The sequence below is a fragment of the Tauraco erythrolophus genome, chromosome 2 (genome assembly GCF_009769465.1).
Source record: "Tauraco erythrolophus isolate bTauEry1 chromosome 2, bTauEry1.pri, whole genome shotgun sequence".
Classification (NCBI taxonomy): Eukaryota; Metazoa; Chordata; class Aves; order Musophagiformes; family Musophagidae; genus Tauraco; species Tauraco erythrolophus.
In genome coordinates, this window is record NC_141466.1 from 111269612 (window position 1) to 111282149 (window position 12538).

Sequence of the window (12538 nt, forward strand, 5' to 3'; positions counted from 1 at the left end):
CTAAAGAGCATGCAGCACAGTAAATAGATTTGATGATGGGCATGTGCTGTTCACTTTAACTAAAACAGAGCAAGCTTATCAGTATTGACAGCCTCAAGTATAGAGTAACAGAACTAGGTAGTAATTTTGGATTCCTTTTGTTTCCCTGCTTCTCTTTGAGTCCCTAGGTTAGTCTTGCTTCACCTCTTATTTAATCAATAAACCCATGAATGCTAGAAATTTAAGAGTGAAGACCAATCGTATCTGGTTTAAAAAAATAATAAATAAAGTAAACCTACCATTGTCTTAAGTATATACACATAGGGCTATAAGTTTGTTTTTAATTATGCAAGTCAGGATCATAAAGCAGGCTTTCGTCAATCATAAACCTTTAGCCCTTGCTGGGGAGGAGAGGGGACATTGCTCTTTGTGACCCAGTGTAAAGTTTTGTAGTTGTGAGAAAAGTGAACTCGCCCGCTTCACCTCTGTGGAGCATTAGGACTTGGGGACGTCAGGATTCCTGGTACCTAAAGCATCTGTGTGTTTGACTTCACTGTAGTACCGCATGTTATGTTTGCACCCGCAGTTGTGTATGTGTTCAGGGTAGTTAGCTGAGCTTGCCAGTGACCGAAGAAGTCAGAGCAAAGAGCTATAAAAGTTACCTGTGTCTGTTTGTGTAAAGCTTAAAAATTAGTCTGGTTTTGGTATGTAGTTGGTAGTGAATTTTTTATATAATATGTAAGATGTAGATTACATTTTCTGCAGTTCATTGCACTATATTTGTCCATATTTTATGATAATGCTATTTTCTGTGGCTTATGCTGCTCCTTTTTGCCATCTAAAATTGCACATCTTGTGTAACTTTTCCCTAATAAACACACTCTAAGAAAATTATCTTGCTTCCTTGACAGTTGTTTCGAGAAGTACGAATAATGAAGATACTGAATCATCCCAATATTGGTAGGAGCCCTGCATTTCTGCAAGCTTTTTCTTTGTTATACTGTTTACGTTTTACTCTCTTTGGCTTTGTTTGAACGTACTTTACTGCTATGCTTTTGTTCATTAAACTTTTTTGAAGTAATAGGACAGTGAGCATTCAGAAAATGCTTCATTGTCTCACCTCCCTTATTGACTCTGCTTGAAACCAGCATTTTACTCTGAGGAGAAAAACTGCTTGGTCCAGGAAAGCCTTAACACAAAGTAGGAGATGCCGAGTTCTCCGGTCTGTTGAGGGCCTCAACTCCTCTCTTCCATTGAAATCACTCGAGGCCAAAAAGCATGAGTTTCTTAGGTGAAAGTAGCAAAACTCCATTAGTTCAGTCTAGTAAAGACTCCCACTGACTGATATTTCCACCAAATTAGAATTACAAAGTATATAATTTTCCCTTTCTGCTTTAGTTCTTTCACCTACCCCACAGCTTCAGGGCCCTACTTTGTGATGACAATTCTTCTGGCTGAGGAGGGCTGGACAGTCTTGTTCCAGAGACAGTTAATGGTCCTGAATCGGCCAGAGGGCTTGTTGCATACAAGGTATGGATGAGGTGTACAAGTTATTACATGCTAGGCACTCCCTTCTCATCCCTTGAATTGTTTGTTGCTTTTCCAGCATTCTTAGCTTCTGCTGTTTTTTGTTTTCTTTGGGGTGGCGGTGTGTTTGTTTTAAATAAGTGGCTACTGTTACAATCTGAGGAAAGTCTTTCAAACTTAACCTTTCTGGTAACCACTTGGTTTTTAGTTGGTCAGAATCTCAGATTTCTAACTGGGAGCAGTTCACTAGCAAAACAGGGAAGGTTTGTATGATCTTAAAGATGTCTGTGTCAAACACTAATTTCAGCATGAACTTGTTTGTACAGTGTGCATAAACTTCTGAGAAAATTGTGAATTAATATGCTTTATTATCAACTGTGATTTAGAAATTAATTTTGCTTTTTTCCCCCTCAAAAAAATGCTAACCTAAAGGATATAAAGTTTTCGTATGGTGTAATGTTGTCATTGGCCGTAAATTATACTCACTTCATGAGTGCAATTTTTTTGTTTGTGCTGTGCTTTTGCTCCCTGCTGCAATCTCTCTCTCATTCATTTTTCTTGCAGTAAAATTATTTGAAGTTATTGAAACTGAAAAGACATTATATTTGGTAATGGAATATGCCAGTGGGGGTAAGTGGATTCTTGATTCTGTTTTAAGGATAAACTGAAATACAGAAAGCCATGTCAGTTGCATGCCTAGAAACGATCTAAGGATTTTATGGTTGATGGGTTATTTCAGTCTGGCCTTCACAACAGTCCTAGCAGACCCCCCAGGACAGACTTTTTGCTTCCATCACATTGTGTAAAGTAACCTTTTAGATTTGTGCTTGAGAGTAGTTCTGAGGTTTCTGCTGGAAAATCAGGAGATAATCTGATGCTCATTCTGGCGAAAACTTGACTCAGTGTTTATCTGCTATATTTAGGCAAGCACTGGTGCCTCGTTTTATCTTGAAGATGTGTGCCAAAGCACTTGGAGAGACAGGTCCGGGGGATGGGAATAAGGAACACAGGAAATGGGACCAGCAGGATCAAAAAGAGTGAGAGGGATAGTGGGTGCCTGCTTGAGAAGCTGCTTACCATCTGAATGGGAAATGTTTGAAAGTGGGAAGGGAATCCATCACAGGGCTAGTGATCAGCTAGGAAAGGCTACTCATCAGACAGTGCAAAGATGAGGATCTGAAAGGCATTTGAGCAGCTTTATTAGAAAGAGAACAAGAAGGTAAAAAAAAGAAGTAATACATATACTGTTAATTCAAGCTGCTGGAGATACCCAAAACAAATCCAGTACCAAAGTTGCCTGTTTCCCAGTGTGTCTTATGTGCAGTATGAGTGTTGTTCATTATTAAAGTAATTTTTTGTTTGTTTGTTTCACAGTGTTTTCTAAGTAAGTTTATTTTTAAAATTGAAGAAGCCTTAGTATGAAGTGTTCCTTTTTTTTTTTTTTTTTTTTTACTATTACATGTGTGGAATGTTAAATCCAATGCAAACAGTAAAAAGGGATTTTTCATGGCTTCTATGTCCTTGCCCTTCAAGAAGCAAGGGATGAGGGGGTGCTTTGTTTTCAAGCATGATTTGATTGTGTGTGACTTGTCAAAAATAAAACCTGGGCAATAGGGTTGATGTTTTGTCCTTGTCATGGTCAGGAGAAGTATTTGACTACTTAGTTGCACATGGAAGAATGAAAGAGAAAGAGGCTCGTGCAAAATTCAGGCAGGTATGCAATTAACACTTATTCTTTTCTTTTGTTTCTATTTATGGTGTTTTCATATAGATATGATTGTAAGCCTACTTCTTTTACTTTAAAAATATATTCATTGTTGTGATAATGTTTATTAAAGCTGGAGTGGAAAAAATCCCTGTAGAGAAAAGTATCTGCTTCCTACTTACTATCTAAAAATAGTAAGACTGTTTTACATTCTTTTTTTAGTGGATGTTCCCAAGAGCCACGTTTTTTATTGTGACTCACTTGAGGGTTTAGTCCTTTTCTGAATATTTTAGAATTTAACAGGTTCTATCTAGAGATCTTGATATGATATGTATTGCTGTGTCATGTCACACAATTTTGTATGACGGGTATTATGTAACAGGTTTTTATATTCTTATTACAAACTTTCTCATCTTAATATGTTCCTTAGCCTGCTTTTAGTGATTATTTTGTGAAAAGCTTTAATTAGATAAATAAACAAAATTTGGTATTTTGCAGAATTAAGGTATATAATTAACATGTAAAGAAACTGCTTTTAACTTGCTGTTTCAGACTTGTATTTTGTTATACATGCATGAAAGATGTATAGGAAAACGTTGAATGAACTATTCTGTTAAGAATTAATTGCAGAGGTATACTGCACATATTTCTGAAGATAAAATCTGAGATGGTACATCTGGCTGTTGGGTTGGGGGTGGAATAATTTCCTTTTATAGCTGCTGTTGGGTGATCTGCTTTTAAAATAGATGTTTCTCCTATTACCTTGAAGAGTATGTGTTAAACGTTAAAATGAGCTGCTTCTAGGGACTTTTTAGTTTTAGTATCTGAGCTTTAATGAAACTTGCATTAATATTTGCTAAAATGAAAGCTTTATTCATTTCTTGTGTTCTACTGAATCATATCAGGAGCCAAAATTACTAAATTATGTACAAAAACTTATAGTGAGATCAAAATAAAATATTTTACTGATCACCTTGGTGTTTCAGATTGTATCTGCTGTGCAGTACTGTCACCAGAAATGCATAGTTCATCGTGATCTTAAGGTAGGCTGTTACTTATTTTCCTTTTTGCTGATTGAGAGTATAGACCTGATATTCCATTCTATATGCTTATCCTTTCCGCTGCCTCTGCTTCAAATATGTGAATGAGGGAACTATCACTCATATTTTATTCTCAATTTTCTGAAGCACAAAAATAATGTAGCTTGCCTGTTGGAACAGGGGAGAGACAAAAATAGAATGTGTGTTACTTTCATTCCTGTTTTGGCTTTAAGAAAAAGATGTGCTCTCCGAAGAATTATACCTGCTGGCATGTAGATATGTACACACTGAAGCTGCAGAAGTTCAATGATACCAGTCAGCACTACTTAATTAAAATATTTTCAGTTAAAATATATTGCAAGATATATAAACGGGTCTTTTCTTCGTGCTTCATAGGAAATGTGTTTTGTTTTTAAACCATTTGAACTTCTGGTTTGTACTCTAGTGTTTAATTCAGACAGAAAAATAAATCGAAGGTAAGCAGAAATCAGTTGAACTTCCTTTTTTTGATACTTTCTAGTAAACTAGCTGTATAAACATACCAGACCATGTTAAAGAGTTCAGCAATTGCAGGTGCAACGTAAGCCTTCAGTCTGAAGTTGTCTTTGTGCCAAGTTTAGATATCATGGGACTCGGACACCAGATCTTCACTCACTTACAAGTTGGCTTGTGCTCTTGCTTGGATGTCTTTGTATGTTTACAAAGAAAACACTGGTGTAGGTTCTTTTTTTCTAATGTATCTAAATACTTCTGAAAAGCTGAGGTTGAGTATTTCCTAAGGGTTTTTTTTCATCAGTATCTTGTGTCTTAACTTTCTTATAATACACTGCAGCGTGCTCTCAACCTCTTCTTAGAAATCTCTTCCCTAATACCTGTCGATCTGCCAGCTCCTGCATGTGCATATGATGCTGGATAATACATCCTTTTCTGCTGAGTCTTCCCTGCCCCAGGACTATTGTCATCTGACAATGGAGGTGCCTGGCCAGCACTCTGAAGTCAGAATGCAAGGAAGGAAAGGGCTGGATCTCATTGAAGACTTGATTTTAAAAAATTCCTCCCTCTTGCGTGGTGGTGTGGAGCTCAGGAATGTTTGTCAAGCTTCCTGAAGTTTACTGCAACCACTGTTGTTGAGCTTTCCAGAAGGCTACACCTAGGAACCTGTTGGCTTGGCTGGACAAGCCGCTCTCGCTGGTTGTCTCAGCCCTATACTTGGCTGGGAGTAAGGAGCCAGCTATCTCCTTGTGCTTATCTGGCACCAGCTTGCTCAGCCCAGCTATATTATAGAGTTTTACTGCATTAACCCCTGCAATTATTTAGCATTCTGCATCTCGCTCTTTCTTCCAGAGACCATTACAGCCTCCACCCCTCATTCATTTCGTAGCTCCGTAGCACGCACACAGCTCACTGCATTGGCCACAGGACTACTCAAAACTGCTCTCAGTGTTCATGTGGGATCCCTTTTACCATCTGCCACAAGTACTCTGCTGCTGATCTTCCTATTTCCAAGACAGACAGGCAGGCTCCAAAATAATTTCTTTGTTTGCCTTTTTCTCTCCATTTTCTCTTGGATGGAGTTATGCTAGACTCATTTGAGAAGTTCAGCGTTAGGTGTGATTGAGAGCCAGTCAGCCTAGCCAATGAAAAATACAGTCCCCAAAGAAAAAAAGGGCTAAACCTGTGGATTGGAAGAGATGTTCTCACTTCGTCTCTTCTTTCCAAACGTTACGTGTCATCTCTGTCTCACTTAAAACTCTTCTCATGGAGCTGCAGAGGAAAAGCAACTTAAAAGTTGTGTCTGCATTCACATCTGCTTCTGTTGACGTTTTCCGTGGTATCAGCACACTGACCAACTGACATGGTTAGAACTGCAGGGCGGGGATCTAGCACCACTTTTAGAGATTTTTCATAAGCCTTTTTGGCTTTAATAACAGAAAGGGTAAACTCCATCAAATGTAAATTACTTCAGACTAAACTAGGAAGACGTGGAAGAAGATGTGCAAATTTGTCCAGGCTATTTTGACAGAAGAGAAGGGAGTGCAAGGCCCGTGGGATCTTAAACTGTCTCCTTTTAATTTTCAGTGATTATAAACAGCTTGCGTAGAAAGACCTCTAACCGATTCCAACTGCTCATCCTGTGATGCCCAAAACTTATCTTACCTTTTCAGTGACTGTTAATACTCTTTTTTTTTTTTTTTTTTTTTTTTTGCTCTGAACATATAACCAACAAGAACACAGTCTTTCTATTCAGGATATTAAAAAGGGGTTTTTTTTTGGTGTTTTTGTTTGGAGTAAGGAACCTAAAAGCATGGGGTACTTGGGTAGCAGAGTACTGTTGAACTAGGAGGACTATTGTAATCGCAGAGCAGCTGCACTGACAGTGATGTTTTCACCACAAGGAGAATGAAGTCTTTGTGCAGTAATGTAGAAGACTGTCAAATCTGGAAAATATCTCTGTGAGTCTGTCTGCAGGCACATCAGCTGGAACCAGCAGAGACTATGGGTTGTGAATTGAGAAAATAAAATATTTTCCAGGATAGTTAGTTTGTAAAAATGGACTGTATTTTACTCCTGATAAAGGCCACATTCTGTTGCACGGTTATTGGCTTGATATACTGGTACTTAATGGTCTCCTGTTCTGTTCATTGAGTGCAAGTGAAATTATTAAAAATAAAACAAAATGAACAAACCAACCAACCCAAACATAGTCATGTTTACCCTTTCAATCAAAGCAACTAACAAATTGATTGCTGCTTCTCTGATCCTGAACTAAGATATGTTTTTATTTTCTGGGCTCATTTCTGAGCACAGCATCCGACGAGAGAAGACTGTGTTTGCTACAAAACCGATATTTGGGAATTAGGTAAATCCTCAGTTCTGGCTAATGTCTGCCCTCCTGTTGAAAAAGAGGGATTCCTTCACTGCTCAGTGCTGCTCCTGTGTTGCTGATATGCAGATCAGTTAGTTAGATGAGTAAACATTGCCCAGTTCTGCTGCATTCCTTGCACAGCATCCTTGCATTTTGAGAAATGCACTTTATTTTTTTTCCAGTAATGCATTAGCATTTCTCTAACCTTGCTGTTTTAATCTTCTGATCTACCTGTGATACCAAGTACAAGGTACTGTTTACTGACTCTCCAGGTTCCTGAGTACATGCATCTGTGTATATGTGATGCATTGCATTCACATGATGACCGCTGCACAGGCACTAGTATTCTTAGATATGTAGAATACATGCATGTTTTCATACACAGTGTAATACTTCAGTGTTAAACACCTTGGTGGTGTTACTGCTAAAGCAAACACTAATAATAGAGGAGAGAATTTTTTGGTACAGAATGCTAAGATACAGCACGTAGCTTGAAGTGTTTCATCTTGTAAGCAGAAGAAATCTTCCTTTAAAATCTTAAATCCCTTCTAATGTTTACCCCATGAGAATGGTAGATGATGTCTGGGATTAGATTTACACTCCTTGGCATCAGAAGTTGGCATGAGCTTGTCAAAAGCTGAAACTGCTATTCTGAGATGTCTAGCTACTTCAGTCTAAACCTGAACTAAGTTATTTCTTCCAGAAACTAAGGTCTTCATAGTTGATTCATTAGCTGACTTTCAAGTCTGTTTAGCTGCTTTTAACAGTTATATTTTCCTTAAGTAAATGTAGATTTTCAATCTTTTTAATGTATTCAGGGGGATTAGTTTCTTTTGTTCTGCAAGAAAGATACAGATGGTGAACCATTTTAAAAAAATAAACATTTTTGCATTTATTGATAAATGATACACTGTAATATATTGATGTTATTCTGATACAGAAAATGTCCTTTTCCTCTTTTATTTTTCTCTTAGGCAGAAAACCTGCTACTTGATGCAGACATGAACATTAAAATTGCAGACTTTGGTTTTAGTAACGAATTTACAGTCGGTAATAAACTGGACACGTTTTGTGGAAGCCCGCCTTATGCCGCTCCTGAACTTTTCCAAGGAAAGAAATATGATGGTCCTGAAGTGGATGTGTGGAGCCTTGGGGTGATTTTGTACACGTTAGTAAGCGGATCATTGCCGTTTGATGGTCAGAATCTAAAGGTACAGTTACAATATGAAAGCTTGGTGTTTACTCTCTTTAAATCTTGTATGTCATTAGTAGGCTCACCTTCTAAAACTTTATTTTATAGGAACTGAGGGAGCGAGTACTGAGGGGGAAGTACCGCATTCCATTCTATATGTCCACAGACTGTGAAAATCTACTTAAGAAGCTACTAGTACTGAATCCAATAAAACGAGGCAGCTTGGAAGTAAGTAATTTCATCTTGGAGGGAAAAAGAGCATTTTCAGATTAAGAAAAAATAAAATACAGTAATTACTTAAGACTTCTTTATTTTTCATGATAGATACTTTCTTCTTGTTTTAAGGGCCCAAAAGTATTGTTAGAAAAAAAAATAAAAATGAGAAAATGTCCCATAAAGAGTGCAGGTTGAAAATAGAAAGTGTTAATGAAGGAAAGTATAACCTTAATTGCAACTGACTATAGACTATCATTTAAGAGCATTTCAAAGTGCAAACTGCTTCCACTTGTTTTGGTCGGATAATGGGGCTAGTTCAAAATGTGTGGAAAGCAGGACAAGACTGTAAATATCTTCTGCTTGTAGTTTTTCAGAAAAACAAAAACAGTAGCAGGCAGTACAAGAAGCATTTTTGACTTAGGTATGAGTAAGTTTAGCATGAGTTCTGAAAAAGGATAAATAGGAGGAGATAGAAAACGATGTGGATTTTTTTTCTTTCATTTAGTGCCATAAAACAGATAAACACTAAGAACTCTGAGTGATAATCCAATAATTGCTAGCGATTTCTGTTCACTCCTTTCTTTCCTCCCTTAGCTGGAAAATTAACATATATATGCTATGTCTGTCAGCTAAAATCAGTTTTGAGGATTTCTACTGAGTTATGATTTTTTTGCTGTTAGTACATTTAGGTTTTCTCTTAAAGGGATGCAGAGGGTATCTGTGCATAACTTGTAAGGTGTCTAAAATGTTCAGTGTTTTTAAGAGGCTGTTTTTGTTCAAGATTGCTGTATTGGTATGTACTTTCTAGATGACTTGAGCTGATACTTAACAAATATTTTGTGTAGAGCTGCTCTAAATGCTGCTCTGTTCTATTTTGTGAATTCTTTAACAAACAGAGACGTTTTAAAGTAACATCTGCTTACCATAGAGATGAAAGTAGAGCAGAAGAGAAATAGAATGGTTTTAAAATAGTATTTGCATGAGTTAATCACCAGTGACTTTTGTTTCATCTTTCTGTGCATACTTGTGCAGCAGTGGATGGTGTTCCACAGAATAAATCCCATTGAAGCAGCTTTTTATTTGTAATGGCATGACTTATGCTTCCTGGCATGGATGCTACCTGTGTAAAGAAGTATGCATTTACTGAGCTGTCTGAACGCAACTTATTTCAAGCTAATGCTGGTTTGTGACTTGTTATAAATAGTTTTAACTTGAATAAAACCTGTGCTGAAGAGAAAAGTGAATGGTGGCTTCTACTTTACTGATATTCAGTAATTATGTTGTATTTATTACTGTCTAGAGGACGTTATGATAGGAGCCTAGTCACTTGAAGATGGTGAAAGATCACTTTTCTTCCTGCGTTGTGTTTAAGTTTTAGGAAAACAGACTTTCCTTTTATTGAACTTTGCTCTGGATTTTCAGCAGTTTCTCTTCAGATCTAATTTCACTTTCATTCTAGGTATTGTAGTGTTAGGCAGTTCTTCTAAAATTCCCTCCTGTCCCTGGAGAGAGGTGTTGGATAGCAGCCTAGTTGGAATGGTGTAGTCATCAGATTGTGTGGAAGAGAGCTGGTAAACATTATGTGTGACGGAGGGTCTTGAGCCAGTACCAAAATAATGATGATAACAGGCATTGATCAGTGTGCTAATCTGAGGGAGAGAAACATCACAAACTTATTTTAAGATGAATGTTCCTGAAGTCACGTATTTGTTGAATTAGAAAGCTATGGTACATCGTTTAGAAAGAAAATACTATTTCTTCTGTCTGACCGCTTCTAAAAATACTTCTAGTAAATATAAGCTTTCATTCTAAGCTTCTAAAAGTGGAAAGACAACATCATCTCTTAGGTGGGGAGGATTTCTGTTTGTGCTTGTCTTTTAATTATTTGCTCAGTCCCAGCCATACACCCTCTTGGTTCCCATGCATGTTTTTCCTGGACCATCCAATAGGATGTTTGTCAGTGACATTAGCATCAAACCTGAGATTGACACAGGATCAGCACCATATGGGTTAGGCTTGATACTTTTCCTCTGGTAAGGACCAGGCAAATTTTTATTGAAGGGATGTGTCTAGAATTTTCATCATTGGAGCAGGGACAAAACATTTTTAGAAGCAAGAGAATGTTGTTGTTAAACAGTAAATCTTCACAGGAAGAGATGGGAAAATGTGCTGTCAGAAATCATGTGGATTAACTATCAGGATTTCAACAAATTCCTCCTCACCCCATCTTCAGTTCTTTGCAAAGCAACACTGTGGAATTCTCACAGAGAAGATTTATGCTTACAAAGAATATAAAGCATGTAATTTTGAGACAGGTCTTGAGTTAGGCCAGATTTTTATGAGATAGTTTTCCTGAAAACTAAAGAAAACCTCATCAATAATATCTAGTTGGTTGAAATTCAGTTTGAGTTGATCTTTAAGAAACATAGTTTGTGTCAGATCTTTAAATACCCTGACCAAGGCTACTGCTCTTTTAATCAGTTGAGTGGAAGCCCAGCTGAACTTACACAGATGTAATATTGATCCTGGAACTGGATCATTTATGTCACTTCAAAATGCTTGATTGTAAGAGCCTGTTTAAAGAGTTGTACAATAACTCAGTAAACCTATGAGATCATGTATTTAAAAGACAGAAGCTAGCAAAAGTTTAGATATTTAACAGATGGAAACCTAGAGCAGATTACATTGAACGATATAGATCCACCTACTGAAGAGACATGAAAAACTGTAAGTGGGAATTGTTGAGTTTGCCTGTTAATTCAAGAAAGATCAAGAAAGGGAGGTAGGATTTGAACAGTGTTATTCCTGTCATCCAAACACCTCATCCTGCTTAAACTTAACATTTAATTAACAGTATCTTTAAAAAAATCATAATTGCAGATACTCTTTGGGGAATCTATCATGTTACTGCAAGGCTACAAATACGTAAGCAATGTCTATTGTCAAATTAACTCATGCTCTGTGTGCCAGAAATGCAATATAGCAATACGTGTTCACAATCCCTTCTCCTTTATCCCCCCCAAAAGCAAAAAAAAAATCAATTATGTGTCAGAACTTTGAACAAATCTTTAAATCTTATTGTCAGCAAAATGTTAACTGGCCCAAGTACAAAGTTCTGTATTCTTCTAAGGATACAGTTATTTAGGTCTGTAATTTGGCAGCAGCACTGCATACAAAGAATTTGATTATATCAATGGAAAATTGAGTCTTTTGCTCTTTGTGAGAAATTACTTCATTTGGTGTTTGCGAGGCATATTTGGAGCCTGTGGGAAACTTGACTTGCTGGCACTCATTTCACTCTTCTGTCAATCTGGTGAGCAGTATTAGCATCTGTCCCTAAAGAGGCATGTGTGCTGGTTCTTTGGGAGGGAAAATGTTTTAAACTGTTTTAAAAAAGATGTAATACATCCCTAAGGAGAAATTGCAGTAGTGGTGGTGGTGGTGGTTAGGGATTCCAGGCTGATCGATCCAGGCCACTGCAGAAGGAAATTTTCTGAAGAATGCAGGAGAAACTTTTAAACTAAATTATCTGTACGACTTAGAGTTGAGAGGCATTTCTCTCTCCAGCCAAACTGTGAATATATTTAGGTCAAGTGCAGTGAGAAGTTCCATAGGAAAAATGACCAGTTGGCACCACGATCTTGAAACAAATGACTGTAGGAAGCATTGACATGCTCCTGAAATATTCCTTGGTTTCTAAACACTTCCTTTGTTATTATTTGAAGGTGTTATTTATTGTGGTAGAGTTGGTATTGTAGTAACATCTAGGGATCTTAACCAAGATTAGGACATGAGCGTCAGGCACTCAGCAAGACGAGATTAGGAGACAGTGGAAGTGAAGGGTATAAAATGAAAGACTTTTGTGTGTCAGAACTGCAGGGCTTTTTTTCTCTTCAGTTTTTCTGGTATTTTGGGCTAAGGTGGGGTTGTGTTGTAAAAGGTAGGGGGGAGTGAACTGATGGAAACAAAAGAATGCGAAAGATAGAAGAAACTATAAGATGTGAGGGAAAAGG

General features: G+C 37.4%; 1 protein-coding gene across 6 annotated transcripts in view; it reads left to right on the plus strand.

Moving 5' to 3' along the window:
- The window catches only part of MARK1 (microtubule affinity regulating kinase 1), a 59808-nt gene that overhangs the window by 31487 nt on the left and 15783 nt on the right, over positions 1-12538 (plus strand). For all 6 annotated transcript variants that reach the window (XM_086631733.1, XM_086631737.1, XM_086631734.1 and 3 more), the window contains exons 4-9: positions 891-939; positions 2071-2136; positions 3150-3220; positions 4198-4254; positions 8092-8328; positions 8418-8537. In XM_086631733.1, the coding sequence (XP_086487859.1) occupies positions 891-939; positions 2071-2136; positions 3150-3220; positions 4198-4254; positions 8092-8328; positions 8418-8537 (600 nt within the window). The remainder of the gene's footprint in view (positions 1-890; positions 940-2070; positions 2137-3149; positions 3221-4197; positions 4255-8091; positions 8329-8417; positions 8538-12538) is intronic.